Source organism: Pseudopodoces humilis, chromosome 3 (assembly GCF_049639895.1).
Source record: "Pseudopodoces humilis isolate 2021_Gansu_Grassland_sample_001 chromosome 3, ASM4963989v1, whole genome shotgun sequence".
Lineage (NCBI taxonomy): Eukaryota > Metazoa > Chordata > Aves > Passeriformes > Paridae > Pseudopodoces > Pseudopodoces humilis.
The window spans coordinates 112,795,771-112,821,998 of record NC_142202.1 but is presented as its reverse complement, the minus strand read 5'-3'; the positions used below and the strand labels follow the sequence as shown (position 1 = coordinate 112,821,998).

General features: G+C 50.9%; 2 protein-coding genes across 12 annotated transcripts in view; one reads left to right on the top strand and one right to left on the bottom strand.

Annotated features, from left to right (window-relative positions):
• Positions 1-16,474, bottom strand: part of IFT172 (intraflagellar transport 172) — a 38,354-nt gene extending 21,880 nt beyond the window's left edge. For all 6 annotated transcript variants that reach the window (XR_001332147.2, XM_088052711.1, XM_088052712.1 and 3 more), the window contains exons 1-17: positions 16,377-16,474; positions 15,265-15,408; positions 15,086-15,198; positions 14,559-14,598; positions 11,943-12,008; positions 11,481-11,560; positions 9,865-9,952; positions 8,797-9,011; positions 8,576-8,699; positions 7,403-7,498; positions 6,641-6,802; positions 4,857-4,910; positions 4,231-4,334; positions 3,513-3,598; positions 2,919-3,031; positions 498-665; positions 26-162 (exon numbers count right to left, since the gene is read on the bottom strand). Coding sequence is in view for 5 of the 6 variants with exons in the window: in XM_088052711.1 (XP_087908837.1) it covers positions 26-162; positions 498-665; positions 2,919-3,031; positions 3,513-3,598; positions 4,231-4,334; positions 4,857-4,910; positions 6,641-6,802; positions 7,403-7,498; positions 8,576-8,699; positions 8,797-9,011; positions 9,865-9,952; positions 11,481-11,560; positions 11,943-12,008; positions 14,559-14,598; positions 15,086-15,198; positions 15,265-15,408; positions 16,377-16,415 (1,829 nt within the window). In the remaining variant the exon portion in view is untranslated. The remainder of the gene's footprint in view (positions 1-25; positions 163-497; positions 666-2,918; positions 3,032-3,512; positions 3,599-4,230; positions 4,335-4,856; positions 4,911-6,640; positions 6,803-7,402; positions 7,499-8,575; positions 8,700-8,796; positions 9,012-9,864; positions 9,953-11,480; positions 11,561-11,942; positions 12,009-14,558; positions 14,599-15,085; positions 15,199-15,264; positions 15,409-16,376) is intronic.
• Positions 16,475-16,615: 141 nt separating this feature from the next.
• On the top strand, positions 16,616-23,635 carry LOC102099972 (low density lipoprotein receptor adapter protein 1-like). 6 transcript variants are annotated; one of them, XM_088053063.1, is made up of 10 exons: positions 16,616-16,743; positions 18,332-18,474; positions 18,956-19,068; positions 20,006-20,120; positions 20,505-20,580; positions 20,984-21,096; positions 21,236-21,238; positions 21,998-22,044; positions 22,920-23,002; positions 23,084-23,635. In XM_088053063.1, the coding sequence occupies exons 1-10, from the start codon at positions 16,659-16,661 to the stop codon at positions 23,224-23,226; spliced, it is 921 nt and encodes a 306-aa protein (XP_087909189.1). In that variant the 5' UTR covers positions 16,616-16,658; the 3' UTR covers positions 23,227-23,635. The 6 variants fall into 6 exon arrangements, with proteins under 6 accessions (XP_087909189.1, XP_087909185.1, XP_087909184.1 ...); XM_088053059.1 differs by lacking the exon at positions 21,236-21,238 and having other exon boundaries at positions 22,965-23,002; positions 23,123-23,635; XM_088053058.1 differs by lacking the exon at positions 21,236-21,238 and having other exon boundaries at positions 22,962-23,002; positions 23,123-23,635.
• Positions 23,636-26,228: the final 2,593 nt, after the last annotated feature.

Here is a 26,228-nt window from a genome sequence, read left to right as displayed (position 1 = left end):
CCTCACTGGCGTATCCAGCACTTACCTGTGATAATCCCCATCATCAACCGCAGTTCCAAACTCTATGAGGCCTTCATCCAGGGTGTAAGACACAGTGTTCACCCCTTCAGACACTATCACTTCAGTCTTTCCATCATTCCTTTCCAAGCTTACGATATCCCCCTAGAAAGAGTACCTGCTGTCAATACTCCCTGCTCATCTGAAGTATGTGGGGTTTCAGGGATGAGGGCACACCCCTGACCACTGCAACAGCTCTGTCAGACACGGTTCTTCTGAATGAGCTTGCACTGAGCAGACTGAGCCATGAAGCAGCTCCTTGCTCCATCTTCTGCCAGATATGTCTGCCACAAAGTTGACAAATGAGCTCATATTTTGTTCAAAAGAAACTAACAGTTCCTTTCTGTCTCCCTTCTGCCATACCACCACTGCTACTCCCACACACATGAGGAAGAAGAAAAACAAACTGCAGGAGGCAATCAAAGTCTGCAGAGTTTTACCTTCAGAGGAAACATGGTGACTCGCTCTGGAGCATCGATGTTGTACCAAATGCAGAGACTGTTCCTGTTCTGAGCAACCACCACATCGCTGCCTGGGACCCACTGCACGTAGGAGCAATAGTTCAGAATGGTTGTCTTGGTGCTGCTTTCAATGTCATAGAGCTGCAGCTGGAGGTGGGAGGGGAGAACAGGCTCAGCTGGACTTGTGGCTGGGCTGCTAGCTCACACAAACATTGCAGGAACATCTGAACAGGCATCTTGTAAACAGACATTACCCATCAGGAAACAGACTTTTTGCAAGACACACATCCTAAAATCTCTTACTTATTTACACATTGCTAGAAGACCTTTTTAAACCCTTGCAGCATTTTAAGCCACACACTCTTGCCTCCCTTAAAGCTTGGCACAGACATATATAAATCAGAATATGCCTCGTGCTGCTTCAGTTCCCTCTCAGCTGCAGAGCTGGAACAGGAAAATGGTCTCTAAAGTCCTGAATGAAAAAAAAACTACAGGACCAAGAAGGTCCTTACTCTGCAATTTTGGGCTGAACTCTCCACCCCAGGCATAGTCCTATTGCAATGACTACTAGCAATAAGGTGAGAGATCAGTTGTTTGTACAACACACTGCCCAAAACCAAACATAACAATTTGGAAGGTGTTATATGATATCTTGTGACTGCAAAGTCCCAGACTGTCCCTACTCCTTGTCCTGACCTAGAAAAGATGAGAAAAAGAAGAGAGAACTGTGCTAGTCTCGTGACACACCTATCAAAAGAGAATAAGAAGGTCCCTGTTTCAATCTGTACCAAAATGGCTGGAGAAATCATAGAATCACAGAATGGTCTGGATTTGGAACCTTAAGAATCATCTTGTTCCAACCCCCTGCCATAGGCAAGGAGACCTTCCACTAGCCCATGTTGCTCCAAGCCCTGTCCAACCTGGCCTTGAACACTTCCAGGGATGAGGCAGGCTACAGCTTCTCTGGGCAACCTGTGCCAGGGCCTCGGCACCCTCACAGGGAAGAATTTCTCACCAATATCCCATCTCATCCTGCCCTCTTGCAGTGGGAAGCCATTCCCCCTTATCCTCTCACTCCAGGCTCTTGTCCAAAGCCCCTCTACAGCTCTTTTGCAGAACCTTTAGGCACTGGAAAGGGCTCTTAGGTCTCCCTAGAGCCTTCTCTTCTCCTGGATAAACAATTCCAACTCATTCAGCCTTTCCTCATAAAGGAGGTGTTCTAGGCTTCTGACCATCTCTGTGGCCTCCTCAGGACTTGCTTCAGCAGCTCCACATCTGTCCTGTGCTGAGACCCTACAGCTGGAAGCAGCACAGCAGATGAGGTCTCACCTAAACAGGGCAGAGGAACAGAACCCACCCTCCCCTGCTGCCCTCACTGTGCGATTGGTTCAGCACAACTTATGCGTGGCCTTGTTACATCTCATGAGATCCCCATGGGCACAGCTCTGGAGCTTGTTCAGGTTTCTCTGGATGGCTCTGTCCTTCAGGTGTGCCATTCTACCCTCAGCTTGGTGTCATGTGCAAGCTTGCTGAGGGTGTACTCTATCCCTTCATCTGTACTGTTAATGAAGATATAAAATAACACTGTCCCAAGACAGACCCCTGAGGAGGACTACTTGTCACTGATGTCCGCTGGGACTCTGAGCTGTTGACCACTTCCCTCTGGGTGTGAATGTTCAGCCAAGCCCTCATCCAGCAAACAGTCCACCATCAAATCCATCTCTCTCCAGTTCAGAGAGAAGGCTGTTGTGGGAGACTGTGAGAAAGGCTTTACAGACATCTAGATAGATGACATCCATAGCCCTTCCCTTGTTCACTGATGGAGTCTCTCCATCAGAGAAGACCATTAGGTTGGTCAGGCAAGACTCACTGGTGGTGAAGCCACGCTGGCTGTCCCAAACTACCTCACCTGGTTGTCCTCCATCACCTTCCCATTCCCCATCTGCCTTAGCACTGCTTGGAGCGGGATCTGTTCCAGGATCTTCCAAGCCCCAGAGGTGAGGCTACCAGGTCAGTAGTCCTGGGTCCTCCTTCCTACTCTTTTAAAGATGGGTATGATGTTTTCCTTTTTATAGTCACTGGGGCTTCACCTGACTGCCATGACTTTTTGAACACCATGGACATATGTACCACAGAAGAACCTATGATCTCCATTTTCAGGTGAGATGAGATGAAGCAAGATGTCTAGTAACTACGTTCAACATTAGCTGTGACTCAAGAATGCAACACTGCCAGCTCATGCAATCTGGTAATCGTCAATCTTCCTCAAAGGAGCAGTAAGCAAAAAATCAGGAGTATTTCAGGTGTGTTTCTCACCTCCCTCCCTCCATTCAAGCATGTCTGTCTCTACCTCTCCTCACACACACCACCCTGCCACATGGCCTGGGGTGCCCCACTCACCCTCATCTTCTTGTCCCTGAAGAGCAGTTTGTGGCCTGTTTCATTCAGCTCCAGCCAATCAATCTTGCTGTCATGACTGATTGTGCCAGCATTATAGCCACCAACAAGGTCCACTTGAGGAGGAAAGAAAGAAAACAGTGTAAGTAGCTGATGTACCTCAAAGTGCTCAACATTCAAAGCTGTGCCAGGGGAATCAGGTGCCTGGGATCTATTTAGGGCAATACCCTCAGCAAAGACATTGTGACATGAACACCAAACAGCAGTGACATTTTATTTTGATGACTTCTCAGCAGCAGCTGTCTGTGAGCATACACAGCTCATAGGCAATGCAGGCAACACAGAGTCTGGGTCCAGGACACACAGACACCCATTGCTGTGTGCATGACAGGCTTATCCTGTCAAAAGTAGGACAGCCTGGTGTCCAGTGGACTGCTGCTAGGCAGAGGGAATGCAAAGGGAAACTTCAAGAATCTGCTGCTTGGTGGAGGGAATGCACAGAGGACCTTTCAGGGATGTGCTGCCTGGCACAAAAAAATGAAAAGGAATAAGGAAGGCTGGCAAAATACAGGGAAGGGAAAGGAGGGTTACAGTCACCTGTTGCTATAGTCTTGATGTCTATCAGATAAGCCAGTCTCTTGTTCTCATCCACGCCTCGTTGCTGTCTTTCATTGATACGGACACTGTGATTTGAAGGGAATGACTATTACCTTCACTACTTTCAAAATTCGTATTTGAATCACATAGTCCCTCCCCGACTTCCCTGCAGCTTCCCTGAGCACATGGAGCCTCTGGCAGTTCTCTGACCTGTGACACTTCCTCAGTTCCTCAGTGTCTCAAGTGAGAACAAACCTTCCTGATCCATGGCTTCCCCCCCAGAAGCTCCCCCTTCTGGAGGAGGGGACCCCAATAACACATTACTTACGCTGCTCTGAGCAGACCATGATCCCCCCTTCTCCTGAATTAGAATATGGGGTATAGAATTTTAGAGGGACAGAGGAGGTCCTTCTGGCAACTGAGTCCCTAACAACTCTGTACCAGGACCAGCAGGATGCAGAGTTGCCTGAGAACGTGCACAGGAGGTCCCTCTTCAGCAACAGCCATGGCAGGCTGCACCAAGATCAGAGGAAAAGAGGCTCTTGTGCTTCTAAAACTTGTAAAGCCAGTAATGCGGCAACAAAAGCCATCACTGGTCACTGTGAGAAGTGGGTGTCTGGGGGCTGCATTCTACAGTGTGGGACACTTGCAGAGTTATATATCTGAGTTCACTTTACTAAATGCCTGAGCTGGTTATACAGGCAGATGCAACCATTACCTGACCAGATGAGGGTTCATAAACTCTGTGCGGACAGACCCCAGAATGTCATTGCTTCCATATTCCACTAGTGTCAGCTCTCCAGCATTAAAAATCATGCAGACCTGATGGTGAGAGGGGAATACACTTTCAGAGTAAAGCGACAGAAACACTCACTCCTGCCAGTGAGGGGTACAGGAAAGAGCTCTGCTGCACACAAATCTAAATTTAAATACTCTGGAATGATTAAGAAGCTGTTCTTGTCTTCTTGTTGTGACTGACAGCTTTTCCTCAAGGCTTGGGATTTTAATTGTGGGTGTATCATTCCCACAGAAGTCACGCTGTCCCCACGACAGCTGTATTCTGTATCTCTAACACCTGCTCTGGCCATTGTTCTTTTATTGCTTTTCTCTCCCTCAGGGTTATGACTTATGTGACTTGTCAGTCCACACTGTGTTTGTTCTGTACCTGGCACGCAGAAAAGGCAAGTACAAGGAAGAAGCAGACTGGAATCTGCATGAAGAGGCTAAATCCAGGAAACTGCTAAGAAACAGGGTTTTCCAGAAACGTGGGTGACACTTTTCTTGCTTGTGAACACACAGCTTTACACACCATTCATGGGGAGCATTCTGTTCCATCCTACTTACATTCTCGTTCTCAAAGAAGAACTTCTCATTCCCCCCAGATCCTTGCCAGGCCACCTGCAAAACAATGGCACGGTGTGAGGCTGACAGGCTGACAGCTCCACCAGGACCAGTCTGCAGATGATGGGGTCCACTGTCCAGCTTTTGGCTCCCACAACAGACAGCAAGACTTACACTGCACAAGGGACTGTGTTCCATCACTTTAGCTGCCAACACTGTTTTTCAGTCATTCCCAGCTTGCAAATTCCACACGTTCCTCTCCTTTCTTTAGACTCAGCTTCAGATTCCAGCTTTCTTTGTATAGTATATTAGTGACTTCTGAACAAGAGGCCTTCAAATGACCAAGGTACTCCCTCTATCCTATCCTTCACAGGCCCTTCTCCACCTTCCCCAGACCAGCTCTACCACAAAAAGCACCCAAACAGCTCCTTTGCCTCTATTAATCATAGCCACAGAATCACTGCTACCAGTGGTGACCAGAGCAGTGACCTCACCACATGTAGCTGAAACCCTTTGGTTTTTTAGAGTCATACTAGCAATGGATGATCAGCATAGTGCCAGAGGGGGAACAACTGATTGGGAATTTGAGTAGAGCACTGGATCTCTGTGTGCTGAATACACTGATGTTACTGTGGTAACAACAGACAAGTGGCCAGAGAAGCAGAAAACTGAAATCCGAGGCTACAGCAGGCCTCTTTCTTTACAGAGTATAAACTCCAACTTCCTGCTTCAAAGGAACTCCAGTGAGACAGCAAGAGAGAAAATGGACATCTCACAGCCTTGTTCTTTCTGAGAAGTGAGTATAGCTGTGCAATTGAAAGAAAAGCTCTGTGCAGTAAGAAGTAGAGAAACTTGGGAGCTTCATTCTGGCCAGATTCTCAGTTATATTACCAAGTTATCAGCATTCTCCAGTGTAAATCTCCAGACAGAGTTCCTGCTCCAAGAGAGACTGATTAGCTCACCATCAGTCTGATTAAAGGTATGTGACACCTTTGTGAACAATGCAAATATGTCCATGTCCTTGAGCCTATTTAATGCTTTTATTAGATATCAGTCTATTTCCTACATTCTCCAGGCTCAGCACATGGGCTCAGCACTCAGCGCACTGTGAGGCTCAGGAGATGGACAGTTTTGTGTGAATTGTCTGGTACCAGAAATGGCACTGGCATAAGCTGTAGGATGCAGTCATGAATTGTCTTATGACAATTTTTTATTTTGGTTCTTTTAAACACACTAAGATTTATACATTCACACCTGGAATGCATATATGTAAAACATCCAGATTTGGGCCCCCAAGTAAAAGAAAGACTGATAAATTGTAGCAAGTTCAGCACACTGCCATCAAGATGGTTGGGAGTAAAGCGTTTACACTGTGAAGAGAGGCTGAAGGAATTTGGCTTCTTCAGTCTGGAGAAGGGAAGGCTTAGGAAACCTCTAATACAGTGAGGCCAGGCTTTTCTTGGCAGAAGCCAAATGAAAGGATGAAAAGTGGTCATAAAACCGTAGTCAAAATACCAAGAAGACTTGGATAAAGGCTTTCCTCCATGAGTACAGCAAAGCATTGGAACAGAGAACTAGAGAAATTGTGGGACCTGAGCAACAACATCTGAATTTAATATTTATCTTTGGGCAGTAAGTTTGATAAGAGACTTCCCAAGTCCCCTTCCAACTTGAATTATTCTATGATTCTTTGAAAATAGAGGTATTGTTCACATGCAAAAATCATACCCTCTGGGTTCTGAAGTTAAGCATTTGACACTCCAGAAATGACAGCGGTTTTCCAGTACCTCACTGAGCTTGTTGGAGCTGATGTCACCCAGCAGTAATGTATCTGAGGTATGGGCCACCAGGTACCGGTCCTTCCCTAAGATCTTCACCTCATCAATCTCGTAACCATACTGGGATTTCAACACAACTCGAGTTCCTGTTGAGAGGCTCTTCACAATGACCTAGAGAAAGTGAGAAAAAGCAACACGATGCCTGGCACAGAGGAACAGCGCAGACTTCTTGCCCTGTAGAAGATTAGGCAATAGATGATACTAGGATGTTTAGATATCTCCTCACATCATTTCCCTCTGCTTTCTTTAAAAACCTTACTATTCCTTTTGCATGGCACGACAGTTGTAGTAGATACTTTTGTCATTTACAGGTTACTAGCGTAACTGGAGACCCACTCAGGCCCCCAAGGATAAGCCCCCTTTGAAGAGTCCTGTACTCTCTCCCTTGACTGTTCAGGAGTGCCCAGGCTGCCAGCTCACCCTTACTGCCACATTGTGAACAAGGTAAATTTGGCTGAAATTATATCACTTCAGAAGTCTGCACTTGACATGAAGGTACCTTACAGAAATTCACAAGGTAGGAAATGAACTCCATGTCTTTCATCCTAGCCAATTCCCACCCAACCTTAGCCCTGTCCCTGGCATATCCCCTCCGTCTTCCTCAACAAGTTGGTATGAACAAACCATAGGTGCAGAACTCCAAACGCATCTAGCTCTGGCAAACATTTCATTTTCATCAGGAATTTCATACCTCATTAGATATTCTCTTACCTGGCTTGGTCCCACATATGTAATTTCAAATTTATTTTTGTAAATGGTTCTGCGAAGGCAGCAGTCAAACTGCTCAACTCCTCCGCACAGCGTGCCCTGAGGATAAAACCACATCATGTGGTCAGTGAACTCTGTCAAGGAGAGATATTCCAGACCCTGCTTACATTAAGAGGATCAGCGGTGAGAACCAAACACACCAGTCCCAGCTGTTCTGGAAAACAAGGCTCAAGCACCCACATGCAGGAGGACCAGCCCTTTTTTGACTTTCTTTAGACAACAGAAAGATTGAGCCATTCTCAGAAAAATGAAGATTACCAAATGCTGGCATGAATCTGGGGCAGAAGGAGGTGGGGTTAAAAACCACCTTTATCCTCATCTTTCCCATTATTCTTCTCAGTTTCCCACTTCTTATTCTCCCAGCCTCCTATTCTCTCCTCCTTTCCAGAAGAATCCTTTCACCTTTTTTTCTTTCTTTACAATACACCCATTCTTTCCACCGATCTCCTACCCCTTAGCCCCTTCTCTGAAAATATTTATTCACATGTTCAATAATTTTTGGTCTGAAAAAATTTCAAAGATTCTTGATTGCTTAACACAAAAATATATAAAAACTATTAAATAAAAATTGTAAATAACATGTTTCATAAATAATTTAAGTATTTTGAGTTAGCCAACTTACTACAGAAAATATGCAGAAAGATCAGTTTAAAGAGATTTAAAGAATTATTTGACTTCAGAGAAAGGAAGATGAAGGATTGATAGCTGAAGGAAGAAAAAAGAGAATGCTGAACTGAAAACACAGCACAGAAACACAGAGTGTAATTAGCAGATCAGTTTGTATACTACTTCTCACAGGTGCCCAGAGGAAAGAATGCTCCAGAGACTGCTCTGGACAAGCTATGCTGCCCTCAGCATGCTGCTGAGAGAAAAGGGCTGCTGCAACCAGTGAGCCATCATACCAACAGTCACAAGGTTTTACAGCTTCACACTCACACACCCAAATGCAGCAGCTCCCTAGCAATAAGGTCTTGGCCTCAGCATCTGCACTGCACCCCTGGGTGACCGTGTGACCACATCCATATGACCATGTTCAAAGCCCTCCCTTGAGCACACCACTTTGCTCCCAGGCACAAACATCCCCCTGGTGTGGGACTCCTGACTGATGATACAAACCGCACAGATCCGTGAGCCGTCCCTCTTCCATGCCAAAGCTGTGATGGTGTACAGGTGAGCTATTTCTTTGGGCTTGCCTTCCTCCCAGGCACTGCGGCGTGGACTCCAGTTCAGAACCCGTAACCTGCGATAGAGAGGAGATAAGAGAGACATTAAAAATTGTGTATGGCTGACAAAGGAAGGACTATAAAGAGGAGAATTCTCCATCAGGTACAGGGTACCTGTCATAGCTGCCAATAACAATGGACTGGCCACTGGGACTGGTGGTTGCTGTGGTGAATTCCTTCTCTGATGAGTCCCGGCTGTAGTCAAAGGTTTGAATCACACTGCCTTCCTTCCCATAAGCAACAATCTTCTTGTCACAGCCTGCAGCCACAATGCTGCTGGAACCCCAGGCGAGGGCGTAAGGAGGACAGGGATGCACCGCCAGCTTACCCTACAGCAGATGAGAACACCCTGAACACATGAATGGCCCCAACTCCTAGCTGGCCTCTGTGCTCAGCTATCCCAGCGGGACTGGTATGGGACCTTCTGTAAAGCCCAGTTCATGGGGGCAGCTTTGTCTGCCTGCCTAGTATGTAGGAAGGCAGAAACCAGAACTGAGAGATGAATCAACTATTACATTCATTTAACTGTGTGAGAATTCTAATGCCAGTAAGAAGATTGAGAGCATTAACTAGAATGAGACTGAACTCCCAACACAGCAGAGTATAGATGGACCTGCATGATATCACAGCAGAGAGCATCCATGCTTATGCTGCTTCAGCTGGAGACAAAAGATCTGAGAACAGCATCCCCTTCACCACAGCCTGAAGCACAGAGAGACTCCTGGCAGAGAGAAGCAGGAGGCTCAGGAGAAATGCTGGGTGTCCAAGGACAAAATGTGAGCCTGAGATTCAACATTAACTGTTGAACGCTGTTCAACACCCTGAATTGTTGTACAGCCTGCTTAGTGTGGAGACAACAGTAGCCACTCAATGGAACTCTACCTCTTTGAGCATCATTCTCCTGGACACTTGAACATCAGATCTTTCCAGACACCTGAACAGCCTTATGCCTCATACACAAAAACATTAATTCCCCCCTTACCACCACCTTCAGTGTATTCCAAAGCATCTAGTCACTGTTCTGCCTCCATTGACGCTTCCCAAAATCTTTGCTAACAAGCACAGCCTGCAGCTCCTCTCCAGACTTCCACTCCCTCCACAGTCTGATCCCTTTCCAGAGCTCTGGAGCCAGGAAGCAGGCTGTGCAAATAGGAATTTTGCTCATCGAAGGATCTTTGATACCTGTGATTCACCTGAACCCTCATCATCAAAGAAGAAGCGCACTATGGTTCCATCTGCATGGCCAGACAGGATTCCCTTCCCCGAAACACTGCAGAAAAACACAGACAGGATGATGCAATGTAAGACTTGCACCTTTATACTCATATCCCTGCCCAGAGCAGCCATTCCCAGGGTCATGGTTGATATTCCTCATCAAAGGAATCTTCCCCAAAGGGAAAGGAAGGGAAAAATATCAAGTACCTGTGCCAGTATCTGTGAAAAGAAAGCAGAAAAAGGACCCGGAGTGGAGAGTAACCAGTTAAGTATCTTCATCATGTAAAATCACAATAAATGAATTTCTGTATTACTAAAACCCAGAAGCTCACAAGTGCTTACAGCAATATGTGTCAAACAGCTCTTGCACTGGAACTGTTCCAGAGCTGAGGCTGGATATTATGATACTGGGAATCCCTAAAAGAAACACGATGTAGGCAAAGAACACCTGGCCAAAAACTCCAGGCCTATGTCCATTTTTTATAGCGCCGATGTCTTGTACTTCTGGACACAAGAAGGGAGAAGAGAGCAAAGAAGAAGAAACAGGCCAAAGATCATGTACCCAGAGAAACACGTTTTAATGAAGATTAGAAGATTCAAAAACAGAATACAAATTCTATGGATGCTGCAGCAATTCAGCATTCATGGATCTGTCAATTTCAAATTTTCAAATTCAGTTTGAAATTTCACAATTTCAAAGTGAAAATTCCACTCCATGACACATCTCAATTTTTAGGTAAAGAACACTAAAGTAGTTAAAATGAAATCTTAATGAAAATAATTTTGAATTGCACTTTATGGTTACTTTCCTAATTATAGCCTTGTCAAAGGTCTTATCTGGCAGAATGTCCTTACTTTTTTTAATCCTTACATATGATTAATATTAGTTATTAGTTACATGAAGCTGACAAATGTAATCCTTATAGAGTCACAGATTCAAATACATCAATGTATAAAGTAAATTCGTGGAGACTTTCATCCTCAATTGTGTTTGAAGAACAACCAGACTGCCTGTGTGGCACAGCCTGGTACCAGATTTTAGGAAGGAATTCCTTCTGGAGAGCACAGTTGTCGCTCTATTAGGAACGGCGAGAAGAACGACACAGACTCTCTTGGGAGTCAATCAGGAGAACTGCTCTCGGTTTATTGCCTTAGGTCTTTTTTTATAGACCGATACGTGAAAAGTACAGAAAAGAAACTTATTGGTTAGTAAACTAACACATCACCATCAGTGGTCAGTGGGGTACACCACCCCTCGACCTTCTCTTGCAAGAAAACAAGGAACAGACAAACAGCACCTGCAAGGCTGTTCTCTATCTATGAGGATTGTTTTAATTCCTCCCTATGATTTCCCAGGCCACTTTCTCAGGCAAGACTGAGAAAGTTATGTGGCCTGCAATTTCCACAGGCACCGTGCTCTCTATTTCAGAGTTAGCATCCATACACAGTATGTTATTATCTTGACAAGTAAGTGACAGTAAAAGGACACTGGCAACCTCCCACACTGGCCCCTGTTATGCCAAGTCAGCAGCAGGTGTGAGACTGAGCCAAAGCAGGGCAGGACAAAGCAATGCCATACTCACTTGGAAGTTAGTGAGACCACATAGGAATCTGTCCCATAAATGGTAGAAGACTTGTTGCTCTTTGTATTTGCTAGACGAACCTGAGAAAGAGAAAATGATCAGTGTTGCTTTTGTCTGTGGAACGTGGATCTCCCCCAGGGTAAGTAACATTCCCAGAAATTTCCCTGTTCATTACCAGGGAAAGAAATCACAGGAAGCTCATTGCCTTCCAGTATGCTATAGAAGTGAAAAAATTGGAGTCACGTTTCCACATTTCTAGAAAAGTTTGGAGAAAGATCCAAAAGATCCAGTAGAACATCCAGGGACAAACTGGGATCCAGAAAATTTAAGTCCATGGTGTAATCCCTCTGCTGCTATTGCTGTGGCGCCCAGGGATGCCTCTTACCCCTCAGCCCAGCCACTTGCAGGCCCTGGCAGACTCAGCAAGGGAAAGAAAGTCACACAAATTGCAAGTTTCTCTACCTTTCCTTCAGCAAGACCAAAAACAATGACATTCTCTGCTGGCCACAATAAGCAGGTCACAGCACTCTGCAAAGGAAGAGGTAAAAAGAGAGGTAAGATCTCCACACTACTAAACTTCCTGCCCCATTGCTATCTAAAATAGTTCATGAACAGACACTACTCAGGCAGGAGAGATGAGGCATTTGGACAGGCCTTACAGTAGCTGAAAATACTGGACAAACCTTACTCCTGGTTTTAATGCTGAAGCTTAAACTAGAAAATAATGAGCTGGGGCAAAGTAATTGAGCTCAGGAGGACTACGGGAGGGCAACAAAGTTATACAGATGTGTTCAGTATGGAGCTCTTTTGAGAGTATTACTCACTGAGCAGGTGATTGGCTTGCCACATGCTATTGGTGAATAGCATATAGTATAAAATCATGGCTGTTTTAAAAGGTTTTTTGCAACAAGTATAAAATACAAAAATAATTTCACCCCTACAACTTCTGAAATAGCTATGAGAATACTTGTCCATTGGATCTTTATTTGATGAATAAGAAATAGTCTTCGTTTTTTCATTGACAAGATGGTTGTTAGACACTACCAAGTAGGTCAGGTAGAAACAGGCTCATTAAATCCAAACCAAAGGTATTCTCGAAATCTGAGGTGGGGTCAGAATGAATAAAGCTGACCACAAAACCCAACTGTAAGGGAAGGCCAAGAAAGTTTCTGAAAGCCCTTCACATCTACCCTGCAGAACTCTAGTCAGTAAGAAGGCTGGTGTTTGGCACTGTGCCACCAGCACCAGCCTCACTGGCTCTTGGTTCCATTTTAAGCATCTGGGGCTGCTTAAGATACATATACACCCTCATTTATACATCTCATCTTCCATCCCTGCTCTGATCATTCATATCAGACAACACAGCTACAATCAGACAAAATGTCTCAAGGTAACCAAACAGTTCATAATTTCAATGTCCAACCAATGACCAAGACCACTGTCATGTGTGTTTCCCTCCTTATCTGTCAGACTCTTGTTTTTCCCTCTAACACAACAAAAGCTTGGGAACAAGCCTCACACTGTGGCAATGTGCTCATTGTTTGTCCTCCTGGCCCTCAGCAGGAGGCTTGGCTTGCCACAGTGATCACACACTGTGATGACTGTGAGTGTAAAAGGGCCCAGTGGCAGGAGAGGGAAAGGGCTCAATAAATGATCTCTCATATTGACTGAACATTTAAAAAATTTGTAAATAAAAAAATGTTGTTACAGGAGAAAGCCAGACACAGTGGTAAAACCCCACACATACAGCACCAGAAAAAAAAAAAAAAAGAAGAAAAAAAAGGATTTATTGTGTTACAAATGGTAGAAAGGGCATGGGGAAATGAGAGACTGAGAGAAAAAAATTACTGAATTCCTATATTAAAAATACAAAAACATGTACATGTACCATGCACAGCATCTGAGCTTGAGAGGTGAGCAGGCCCCCACTGGGCTTGCAGCTGGTGGGGCAGGCAGCAAGCAGTACACAAGGAAAGATCTCTCCAGGGAGGCTAAAGGTGCCCACACCTGGGATAGCCACCCTGTTCAGGAAAGGGACAAATGGACACCAAGCCTCTGTTGCTCTCTTCTCCTCATGACACTCTATTCTCATGACCTCTCGGTGCAGCAGCTCAAATACAGAGCAACAGAGGCTGAGCAGCAGCTTTCCTGTCACCAGAGACACAATTCCCTGGAGTGCCCAGAGCAACCACAGTGGTAGGCCATGACCCAACTCTGAGATGTAAGCTTTCAACCCAGAGGCTGAGGCTGCCCTTCATCTGAGAGACAGCTTGGGAAAGCCTGGCACAGAGACTCCAGCAACTCCATCAGGAGCAGCTCTTTCTGTCTTCTGGGGATTTGGATATGAACGATGATTCCTCCTATCCTGCAGAGAACTTTCTTAGTGATAGAGAATACAAGGTGATGGCATTTGCATGGACAGCCTAGGGCAGCTCCTGGACTTTTGCCTCTAAAGGTACAAGTAGTCAGTGCACTGTATTTTCTCACTCTGATGGTTTTCTGTGCAAGGAATTCCTAATACCTTTGCCTTTTCCAGACGGATCTCAGGGCAAGCCTTGGCAAACACCTGCTGGGCAGATTGCTCTCTCACACAGGCAGGCACAGCCAAAACAGGAGAACACAAAGGTGGTCAAGGAGCAAACGTGATGTAAATCACAAACCTGAGGCAATTGAGCATGTGGAAATCGCACAGTTTTAATTCTGCACGCTTTACATTTTGTTTAATAAGGCATCTTGGAGTTTAGAGTTGCAAACCTGTGAAAAATGGTTGGCCTCTGAGTATCTTGTATTTTTCCCTTTCAACTCCCTTAAAACAGTCTGTCCACTGATGCCTAAAGTAGTCCCCAAGGTTTTGTAACTGATTGCATTGATCATCCAACAGTTCACTCTATTGTACCCAGGCATTAGGACATCTGTGATTAGCTATATGTGCCTCAGAATTTAGAGATTCTCTTAGGATCTTTAAAGGTCAAGGACAATTTGGCCAAGTACACCTGTGAGTATGAGCAGAGAGACCTCTCATTGTCTTTTCCTACATATGCCAGATAAAATGGAGTCCAACAGAAGTACGGGTCTCACCGTTTGGATGAATTTGTTGCATATCACCTTCTTGTCACCCCTGCAGAAAAATATAAACAAAAATTACTATCAGCAACACTACACATTCTGGTCACCTTACTGTTTATACATGGTCTGGTTTGATATTGCCACAGTCCATTGAAATTTTATGTGCTGCTAGTCTATCACAACTTGAGGCAAAAAAATCAAAAAGACCCCGAGCTTCTGAGCTTCCAAAATTCTGGTGAACTGCCTGAGTGCCATTAGCACAGCTCCTGCCAGCAAATGAGGCTGCAGCGGGGCAAGTGTGTGCCATGGCTCCATAACTGTGACACACAATGGCAACACAGGCTCCAGCCAGCTGCCTGCCCAGCCAGGGCTCGGTAAGAGCCCTGCTGAGGAAACCTGACTGCTGCTCCCCTCGGACACCTGCGTGACTCCCCGCGGGTCTGGCGATGGGCACCGCAGCGTGGCAGGGCGAGGATCAAGCTAAGGGAGCCCACAGCAGGGTGGAACGGAGCGCATCCTGGACCCCAGCGCACACTCACCACTCCTCGCCGATCCTGTACACGTAGACAATGTTGTCCGTCTGCCCGATGGCCAGTTTGGTGGAGTCCGGGGAGAAGGCCATGCCTTTGACCACGTAGCTCTTCCTGCCGTACTGCAGAGAGGGTTGGTGTGACGGTGGGAAGCTCAGCTGCCCCAGCCCCGGCCCAGTTCCGCTCACCTTGGTGTCCGCCGGTTTGGTGGAGAACTTGTCACGCCGCTCGCCCTGCTCGTCGTAGAGCAGCACCACGCGCTCCGCCGTGCACACGGCGAACCGAGCGCTGCTGGCCGACCAGGCCATGCAGGTCACCCGCGCCGTCCCGTCCTGCGGGCACACACGGCTCAGCCTCACACAACAAACCCCAGTGGGCACACACGGCTCAGCATCACACAACAAACCCCAGTGGGCACACACGGCTCAGCCTCACACAACAAACCCCAGTGGGCACACACGGCTCAGCCTCACACAACAAACCCCAGTGGGCACACACGGCTCAGCCTCACACAACAAACCCCAGTGGGCACACACGGCTCAGCATCACACAACAAACCCCAGTGGGCACACACAGCTCAGCATCACACAACAAACCCCAGTGGGCACACACGGCTCAGCCTCACACAACAAACCCCAGTGGGCACACACGGCTCAGCCTCACACAACAAACCCCAGTGGGCACACACGGCTCAGCCTCACACAACAAACACGAGTGGGCACACACGGCTCAGCCTCACACAACAAACCCCAGTGGGCACACACGGCTCAGCATCACACAACAAACCCCAGTGGGCACACACAGCTCAGCATCACACAACAAACACGAGTGGGCACACACGGCTCAGCATCACACAACAAACCCCAGTGGGCACACACAGCTCAGCATCACACAACAAACCCCAGTGGGCACACACGGCTCAGCATCACACAACAAACCCCAGTGGGCACACACGGCTCAGCCTCACACAACAAACCCCAGTGGGCACACACGGCTCAGCATCACACAACAAACCCCAGTGGGCACACACGGCTCAGCATCACACAACAAACACGAGTGGGCACACACGGCTCAGCATCACACAACAAACCCCAGTGGGCACACACGGCTCAGCCTCACACAACAAACACGAGTGGGCACACACAGCTCAGCGGGCACACACGGCTCAGCAGTCACACTACAGCCTCAGCGTCGCCGCTACGCGCCCCAGACCGGTCAGGGCCGCTCTGCCTGGCCCGGCCTGGCCCGGCCCGTTCCCCCGCGGCCCGATCCCCCCCAGTCCGGTCCGGCCCGGCCCGACCTGCGGGGCCAGCAGGGTCCGCACGTGCCGCAGCTGCATCGCGCCCTCGGCCGGGCCCGGGGCCGGGATGGTCCCACGGGCCCGGGGCCGGGATGGTCCCACGGGCCCGCTCCCCCCCCGCCGCCGCTCCGGCGCCCGCCTCGCCCCGCCCCCGTCGCCGCGGCAACCCCGTCGCCTCCGCCGCGCTGACGCGAGTGCGTCAAGTCCGCGGGGACCGACCCCCCCCCACCCCCCCCCCCGCCACACCGGCAGGGATCGGCTCGGCTCGATCCCCGCTCCGCTATGGAGGCGCTGCGTGCGGCGGGGCGTGCCGTGCTGCGGAGCCCGCGCCTCGCCCGGCACGGCCTGGGTCTCCGCCGGCGGCGCAGTGAGTGCGGACGGGTGCGGGGGTCGGGGCCGGGGCCGGGCATCGCTCCGGGCGGGGAGCCCGGATTTCGGCGCAGTCGAGCTCGGAATACGGCCGCTGCCTGCTGCAGGCTGAGGGGCCTGGAGGACTGGGGGGAGCGGGAGCGGCTGTAGGGGTAGCCGGGTTAGGGAAGGCGAGGGGGTTGGCCCCTGCCGCCCTCGGGGCACCGTAGGGCTGCAGCTTCCCGCCGAGCCCTCTCTGCCCCGCTCCCCGGGCTGTCGCTTCCTCCCCCACAGGGCCACAGGGGGCTGACGGGCCTGGACTGCCCTGCCGGGCGCTGGAACACGCTGGGCTGCACCGGGGTCCTCCGCAGGCCTTGGGCCCCTCGGGCTGCCGCGCCTGCTCCTCTGCCTGTGTGCCAGGCCAGCCCGTGCTGTCTGCGGCAGGATCCCACAGCAATCCACGGACACATCCCTGGAAGTGTTCAGGGCTGGGCTGCGCGGGGCTTCGAGCAACCTAGTCTAGTGGAAGGTGTCCCTGCCTGTGGGAGTGAAACTGGATGAGCTTTAAGGTCTTTTCCCACCCAAACCGCTCCATGATTCCATGATCCCGCAGGTACCCTGTGGCACTGGAGGGCCTCGTCTGGCTGTTCTCAGTCAGCTGCCCAAGGCTTTGCTGGAGCAGCACTTGCCCTGGCAGCGCTGGTGTACTTGGACTGCCCAGCTCCTGTGGGCTTCCTGTCCCAACTCCTGAGGGTCTGCTCTTGAGGGTGGCTGGCCCCCAGGGGCAGACAGGGTTCTACTGGCCGGGATGGAGGTCACTGGTGCCTGCATGGCACCAGGCAGCCTCCCTGATAGTAGTCACTTGTGCAAGAGTATGCTGTGCAAATAAAGTCTCCTGATTTCCCTGTGGGTTCAGATTATTCTAATTATGAGCTGGACCCTTCTGCAAGTGTGCCAGTAATGCTCAGGGAGCAAATCCCAGGGAAGAGGTGAAAATAACCCTGAAAAGTATTAGCTTAGTGTGAGTAGTGCATACTTTGGCAAATCTTATCTCTTTCTTAAGAAAGTATCTCTGTGGTGCAGTTACTTCCCAGTCACCCCAGCTTGGATCACAAATGCGGACTAAGCTGCCCCTGCCCTGGCAGCCTGCTGCTGCAGATGAGATGCCAAGGGGTTTGCTTACACTGGGCCAGTCGAGGGATTTTCATCTGAGCCTGGCAGTGAATGCTGCTGCTCTTCAGGTGTGTGAGCAGCCCAGGTGACTGAGATGAATGCACTACAGAGAACATTTTGTTTGTAATGAAACAGATGAGACCCAGGAGCGCAAGGTTTTTGCAGGCAGCAATGAGGGCTGCAGCATCCACAGCCCTGTGCGGGTATGCAGGAGCTGTCTGTCTGTGCTGACAGAACCTGGACTTCCAGGGCTAGAGGACTAGAGCTTCAAGGGTGAACTGCCCACTCCTGTTCCTCTTACGAGGGTGTCACAGAGGGAGAGTGTCCTGCTGGGGGCAGGGACCAACACTGCTGCTGGGAGCCATGGGGTGACTCTGGCAGAACTAGCTGTGGGACTGCTGGAACATGGGTTCTAAGGGCTTTTGTCTTCGTAGAGCTTCCTGAGAGCTGGGCTGATATGCAGGAGCCACTGCTTGAGGGGATGTGCTTCACCCTCAAGTATCTGGGCATGACGCTGGTAGAAAAACCAAAAGGAGAAGACATGGCTGCTGCTGCCATCCGCAGGATCGTGGCCACGGTGAGACCCAGTCCTGGGGCCCTGGTATGCTGGGTTCAGAGCCCAGTCCCTGCACTCTAGGACTGTGTCCTAGCCCTGAACTCCAGTGAGAGACTGTGCCCTTCCTAAGAGGAGGGTGGTACGCAGGAGGCTACTGGTGTCTGCCAGTGTGCTGTGGGGAAGTTGTCTTCCACCAGGACAGCCCCAGCCACCTGCTCCCACACCTGAACCTGGCTGGGAGCAGAGCTTTGCCTGCCACAGCACAGAGAGGAGGGTCAAGTACTGGGAGAGGTGAGGTCTGTCCCTTCCTGTGTGTGTGGCAGTAGTGTGAACAGATTTGAGGAGTGGTGTGTGTAGGGCATGCCTGATTGCCAGACTGCTGTCCCATCTTGTATCCAAGTGAGTGATACTGTACAGAGTCTGCAGGGCTCCTTCCAGCAAAGGGGTGAGGTGAAGACCCTTGCCAGATTTGCAGAGATTGTTGGTGTTTTTCCACTGCCAGGCACGGGTCGGAGCTCGCAAGTTTCAGAAGGTGATTCTGACAGTGTCTCCAAGGGGCATCTCACTGCAGGATGCAGACACTAAGGAGATGGTGGAGAACATCTCCATCTACAGGTGGGCATACATGGGTGTGGGCTGGGTGGTCCCCAGCAGCCAGCTGCAGACTGATGGGAATTTGAGCAGCCAGGGAAGGCTGGGCCTTCTGTCAGCAGTACCTTCAAGCTTAGGTCTTTCCTTGGCTCTCTGAGGCCTGTGCCCTCTTTCTGCTGTGCTCCCAGCACTGCCTGAGGCTGAGTGTAGGCAGGGTCCTGTGTGGCCTTGAGTTCATCAGCTTATCCATCATTTCCATGTGCCCTGCTTGTCTCTTCTGGCATTCAGCAGGATTTTGAGGCTTGAGACTGGAAAGCCCCGCAGACAGGACAGAACTGCGTGTCTGTCTTCACTGCTGTGGGAGCACTCTTCTGGCTGCAGGATGCCAGAAACTGCAGCTTACTTGGGTGGGCTAAAGGCAGTTGCTGTGAGAGCTGATGTTGATTTCTCGTGCTACCACTTGTCCTTTGGCTGGGTTGGGTGTCTGTGGGTGCTGGGTGTGAGGGCAGTAAGTGTGCAGTCTGGTGGCTAGATGGGAAGCAGACATGGGACATCTCTTTGCTGCAAAATGTAGGTCTCAGCACCAGAGCTGATGTACCAGGTCAGACCATCCCTCTGCCTGGCCTCCAGCTGTGTCCTTGGAGGCAATTACCCACCCTTCTGTGCTCCTCTTGTCCCAAAGCTTGAGTAGCTTGAGTTCACGCACTGGCTTGAGCTGGCCATCAGAAAACTACATGGCACTCTGGGATGGCACAGGAGGGAGTGCCTGTGGATGCAGTGATTTCTTATCTGCTGCAGGTACCAGGCGACCTCTGGCCCTTGCTGGGGGTTTGGGCTGTCTGGTCAGCTCGGGCAGGTGAAAGCTTCAGGTTGTCAGCAGTGCTTGCTGATGTGCTGGGAGTGCAGCAGAAGTCTCATGCCAGGGTTCCAGACTGTCCTGACAGTTCTTCTCTGCCCACAGGATCTCCTACTGCACAACAGACAAGCTGCAGAACAAGGTCTTTGCTTATGTTGCCCAGAGCCAGGAGAGCGGGGCACTGGAGTGCCATGCCTTCCTCTCACCGAAGAAGAAGATTGTAAGCACTCGCCTTCTGCTCTTGGCTCCGTGAGGTATGGGTGGGAGCAAGGGCCTGCTTTCTTTGCCTTCAGTGGCAGAAGGACTTTACCTCTGCGAACCTCAGTTGGATTTTGAGCCAGGGACCAGGTGTGCTTATGTGCTGCAGAGGCAGGGAGTGAGCAAAGGGGGATTTCCTGTCCCAACTCCTGAGGGTCTGCTCTAGAGGGTGGCTGGCCTCCAGGGGCAGACAGACACAGAACTGAGCTCTGGCCTTCTATCTGTGTATTCTGCAGAGAAAGGCATCAAGGGATGCTGGGGCGCGGGTCTCACCTCATGGCAGTGGGGTTATCCTGGATTGAGGGCCCAGGTGGAAGCAGGCATTCCCTCTCTTTCATATGCACAGGCCCAGGCTGTGACTCTGACCGTGGCCCAGGCCTTTCAGATGGCACTTGATCTCTGGGAGGCAACACATGCTGCAGGTAGGAGGAATTTCTCAGATATATCCCTCTGCACAGCCCTGGAATCAGTGTCTCTGGTGTGGGATCCTGTCCTGGGCTGCCTGGAGGGGAGATGGCTTGCTGCCTGGCTGGTGAAACACACCAAACAGGGAGTGCTGTCCTTATGGTTGTGTTCTCTGGTAGTGCCCATCTCTGCCTGGGGTGGGAGGTGTACCTGCTGTCTATGCTGAACTGCTGTGCATTGCCTGAGCTGTAGCCCAGCTCAGGTCACCTGCCCTGAGCAGTGACTTCTCACCTGTGTTTGTACCCTCCTGCCAGCACTGCAGGGATTCCCCATTCCCAACGCACAGTCTTGCCTGTACATTCCCAGCTGGGCTTTCTGCAGGTTGCAGGCACTAACTCTGCTGCTTTTGCCCTGTCCCAGGCTCTAGGCAGGATCAGCCCCTTCACCCTTCATGTGTCTTGGAGAGCAGTGAGCCTGGCAGACCCTGTGAGCCAGCCCCCTCAGGGAGCGCTCTCTTCAGACACCACTTTGGGGTACAGTATGTGCAAGTCAGGCCCATGTCCAGGGCTGTCTGGAATTAGGGCAGGGACAGAGTGACCCCTCTGCAGCTCCCTGCTCCTGCCCTCCCAGAACCCTGCACAGCCCCCATCACACATGGCAGCCTGATGTGAGGAGGTGTACTGTACTGTGTAGCTCACACAGCAGGTGCAGTCCCTTGGTGTCTGTGCTTCAGAAGCTCTGCTCTCAGGCCCAGCACTGCTGTAGCTTCAGCCCTGCTCTGCTGGCCCTGTCACACAGGGACCTGGGACCTGGGCTGCACACCTGCTTTCATGGCTGGGGTGAGAGTTGCCTCTGAAGGAGAGGACCTTTGGATCATCATCCTGCCAGCCTGGGCTAAGGCTCAGCCCAGCCCATCTGCACTGCACCTCCTGCATGGCCACAGCTATCGGAGCATTGTCATCCTGGTCTCACTATATCCCTGTCTGGGAGCTTCTGGATGCTTGGTCCGGGGCCTCATGTTTCCAGTGTGAGTCCATCCTGGCAGTGCTTGGGGTTGTACCTATGTGCAGCCTGCTCCTGCTAGTCTCTGCCTGCCCCTCCAGCTGCAGGGTGTGCCCACTCACCACTGTCCCTGGGCAGAGCTGCACTGTGTCACCAGCTCTGTCAGCATGGTCCATGCTTGCATTTGAGGCTTTGCACCTGGAGGGGCCAAGCTATGGCCTGTCTGTCCTTGTGTGCCCAAGCCCAGAGGGTTCTGGCAGCTCAGCACTCCAGTCTTTCCCCACTGCTTGTGGGAAGCCTTTGTACTGTGCCTGGGGTGTGACTGTCTTGTGAAGGGGCCAGACGGCATCTGAGCAGCCCCGCCTTGCTCCTGGCAGAGACCTGCCCATGCAATGAGATGTCATGGTGGGTTTTTGTTTGTTTGCTTGCCAGGAGGAGGAGGAGGAGGAAGATGATGATGTCAATGAAACCTTACCTGGGTAGGTGGTAAGCTGCTGCTTGTATTCAGGGATATCTCTAATGAACTCTGTCGTGTTTCCTTCCCTGTGCCCCATGCAAGGGGAGCTGCTTGGGCCATGGGCATGGTGCGATCATGGAGGAGAGCTGCATGGAACCAAGGGGGGAGTTTCCTGGTCTTTCTCTGCTTCTATGAGCTGAGAACTCAAGCAAACAGAGGGTTGGTTGAGTGGTGGAGGAACAGACCATGCAGTCCAGCTTTTGCAGCAGAGATGTGGGGGACTTATGTTGATGGCCAGGATGCATCCAGAGATATTTCTTACTCTCTGCCAGTCTTTGGTGAGGCCAGCCTGTCCAGACATGCCTCTCACATGGGACTCAGTTGTCCTTCTTCTCCCATTCATTTCCCTGGGGGTTGGACCAGGATGGAGGCCTGGTCATACTGACTTCTGAGTGGACTGGGCCTGTGGGCTGAGCTTGATGGTGTGTATCCTGTGCTGGGGAGGAGCTGATGGTACAGCGGAGAGGATTAACCTGCAGGTTTGCAGAAACCTGTGAGGTTTGCCCTGTGAGGCCCATTCCATCGTGGCTGTTCTCCATGTACATCATAGCAGGCACCCAGCTGGGGTCTGGCAGGTCTGAGGCTGGGTTGAGCCAGCGTCACCCAGGAACCAGTGTGTGCACAGACTGGAGCTGTACGTGTAGTCCAATGAAGCACCACCCTTTTGGACATGGGGCTCCTGATGGGAAGGACATATGGCTTTGCAGTCTTGGGACAGGCTGGCCGGGGAAGAGAGTTTGGTAGCAAGGGGGCTTAGAGCCTTCTGCATTCCCAGTACCTGCTGCTCCTGTGCCATTCCTGCCGTGTCAGGGTCATGAGCATGCTGTGTCTCAGGAGGCCATGCTTGGGGTATGATGCATGCTGTGTTCTCTTCCAAAGCAGCATGGAGGAGCTGGAGAGGGGAACACACAGCCCAGCAGGTAACTTTCTTCAGTGATGCGGTGTCTCATCCCCCAGCATGTCCTCTGTAAGGCAAGGGGGGGCTGATGCTCACTTTTCAGAATTAATGCTTCTTGTGCCCCCGCTGAACTCTCCTACAGCACAGCTATTATGCTACCGCCTGGGGCCGCCCCCGGACAGCTGGACGGTGCTGGGAGGGGTTGGACACTCACCCAGTGCTGGCCCCAAGACTCCCCTGGGCTAAGCCAAATCTCTGCAACAACGGACCAGCCACTCAGGATTCACCCTGTGCCTGCACCTGCGCCAGCCAGTGCCTGCCACTGCCCTGGCACTGCCCTCCTGACACGGGGGCCGCTGGCACTGCTGCCATGGAGTGCACAGGCTGTAACACCTTCTCCTTGTCCTGTGCTGCCTGCATGAACCGCCTCGCGCTGCAGCTGCTCCCAGCTTGGGCTGGAGGACCGATGCTCCTCACTCTGCTCACTCCCAGGCCATGCAGGACCACCCTGCGTGCTCTGAGCCTTCCTGATGCAGGCAGTGTACACCCTCAGGGAGCAACAGCTCTTGGCCTGGAGCAGTGTGTGATGAAGGCCTTGCCCCTGCAGTTCAACCCCCTACCCTCTCACAAGTGAAATGACCTGGTTTTTAAAGAAATGCTCTGCCTTTATAGAGAAATAAACTGAGTTTTTTACTGTTGTCAGTTGGGTTTGAGTCCTGGATGGGTGCCATGCATAAGCATGCAGGGTACTCTGTCTCCTGCACTGCCTGTGGTGAGGGTTGCTGTGCCCCAGGCTCATGGAGCCTGGACCTCCCACACCTTCCTTGGCTGTGAGCCCTGAGGGAGCAGTTCCTCCTTGTGCCGAGGGCTGCCAGGGCCCAGGGTGCCTTTATGACTTGGGAGGAGCAGGTTCAGGCTCTGTTGTACGGGTGTCTTGAGCACCTGTGAATGTCACCTGCACTGACAGGAGGTGCTGCTGACCACTCTGAAGCCAGGGCAGACACAAGCCCTTGTGTGCCAGCTGCTCTGAAGTGTCTCTGCCCTGCTGCACCCCAGCTGTGCTCTATGGAGGCAAGCCATGCATTTGGTTTCCTTCCTCAGATGCAGCAGGGGAGGCTGCAGCATGTCCGGTTTCTTTGGCAAGTGGCAGCTTGCAGCTGTGTTCTGGCCAAGCCCCTCACTGCTGGGTTCCTGTCACATCTCTGCACAGCTGCCCTTCTCAGCTGAGCACGATCGCTGGCTGCAACTGGGGTGGCAGGGCTGCTCTCCCAGCGAGTGCCACAGGCACTGGGCTGACAGATCAGTCAGGAGCTGTGCATGTTTTTTTTCATTTAAGGTTTTGCATATTGAATGTGGTTTCATGCCTTTTTTTTTTCAGCTGGGAGTACAGAGCAACACATAACTTGTTAGGGTGAGCAGATCATTATCAGGCTTTCAGCTTCCAGCACTCATCTCTGCACTTCCCTGCCCTCCTGCACTGCCATAGTCTGAGAAGAAGTAGTGATTGGGGGCTTGTTTTGGTTTTGTTTATTTGTTTGTGTTTTGGGGTTTTTGTTTTTTTTGGGGGGGGGGTGTTTCAGAGGGAAAGGGCTCTTTCCTCAACAACACACCCTGATTTCACGTTTAATGTCAGACTAGTGTTCCTTTTTTATGTGGTCAAAACCTCTGCATTTTGACTCTTTTTGTTTTTTTGGGTTTTTTTTTGTGCCTTCCCTAGTCCCTCACCTCTGCCTGATCCTAATTCTTTGTATGTGCCTCTGGCCTGGTTAAAAATCTCATGATAGCAGGTATGTCTGCTATGATATTCCAAGACAGAACTTCTAAACATTTTCCAGAGCACTAGAACATCCTTAAAACTCTTGTATTTCCCTGACAGACCTAGTTTTTTTAATGTACCTCCTTAAAAAGAGCTAGCAGGCAAAACAAGGTGTTTGTGTCTCTGGAGCTGTGGCTGTGTTCTCTGCAGCCCAGGTTACAGCCCAGCAACAGTTCCATCCCTCTGTCATGGTGCTGTTGCTCCTCGGGTACCTCTCAGCAGAGCAAGGAGCAGCACAGGCCCCTCTGACCAGCAGCCTGTCAAGGTCAGACCTTGGCCCCTTCTTGGCTCTGCTGCTGGGATGTCTCTGCTCTCTGCAGAGGAGCAGCCAGGATGTCTCCCTCAGTGGGACCAGATGGCCCGGCTTGCAGCAGCAGCTCTCCTTCAAGAGCCAGAGGAGTGCAAGGTAAGCATGGAGGACCTCCAGCTCTTGCACAGCATGCACAAACAGATCCCCTATGGGACAGGACACATGCATTCAAGAACTTGTATGCATGCATGGACACACACAGAGACCTACAGCTCTGATGCTGCCTTTGAGCCAGGATGTTTTTATTGAAAAGACCCTGCCATAGGAGTTGCTTATCTTGTCCCCTCCCCGCCTAGTCCTGCAGCAGGAGCTGAGCAGCACCTGGAAGGAAAAGTCCTGAAAGTGCTTTTACTGGGAGATTTATTCCTGGAAGACGCTGGATCCTGTGATGCTTGAGTCCAGGGCTGCAGAGCCTGTCTGAATGGAGGGAGAGCAGCAGCCAGGGCAGCAGGGAGCATCCTTGTTTCACCCCATTCCCTCCAACTGACACCTTGTGGGCCTCACCACATTGTCTCCTCCAGGCAGCACAGGCACAGTGCTGCTCAAAAAGTGCTTGGCAGCTTCCCTCAAACAGCCTGAACGTGCCAGCATTGAGCCCTACCGGAGACACAGCCATGCCCTAACACTGTCCACTTTCCCAGTGGGAGCTTCCACCAGCACTCCCTGCCTCAGCTGCAGGCTTTGTGCACTGGCCAGGCACTGTGACAGCACCAGCTCCTCATTGTGCCTCGTGTCTTTGTCCTCTGCCTTTGTCCTCTGTCTGTAGACAGAGAATTTGAAGCCCCTGACAAGGGGGCCATGACAGGGTGCAGTAGAGCCCTGTTCTCCAGCAGCAATCCACTCATCCCGTGTTGGCTGAACCCAAGCCTCCTGCCACCTGGCCACAGCTCTCCTGGCAGTGCAAGGGCAATGCCTGCACTGCCCTGTTTCCTCAGCCCTGGCGCCCTGAGGGGAGCAGCTCCTGCCCTCTGCAAGCAACACCCAAGGCCAAACAGGCAGCTGAGAGCAAGGTCTGCCCCCTGATGCAGGGCAGGTGTGCAGTGCCACAGCTGCACCCAGGCCTGTGGCCAAGCTGGTGCACAGGGACAAGGCCTCCCCTCAGGCCACTGCATCAGCCCGTTG

What these genes read in the sequence shown, in the direction of transcription:
- LOC102099972 (XM_088053063.1), top strand. Translation starts at nt 16,659, where the DNA reads ATGGAGGCGCTGCGTGCGGCGGGGCGTGCCGTGCTGCGGAGCCCGCGC. An exon ending in TCCGCAGGATCGTGGCCACG is followed by an intron (nt 18,475 to 18,955) that starts GTGAGACCCAGT and finishes TTCCACTGCCAG; the next exon opens with GCACGGGTCGGAGCTCGCAA. An exon ending in TCTCACCGAAGAAGAAGATT is followed by an intron (nt 20,121 to 20,504) that starts GTAAGCACTCGC and finishes TCATATGCACAG; the next exon opens with GCCCAGGCTGTGACTCTGAC.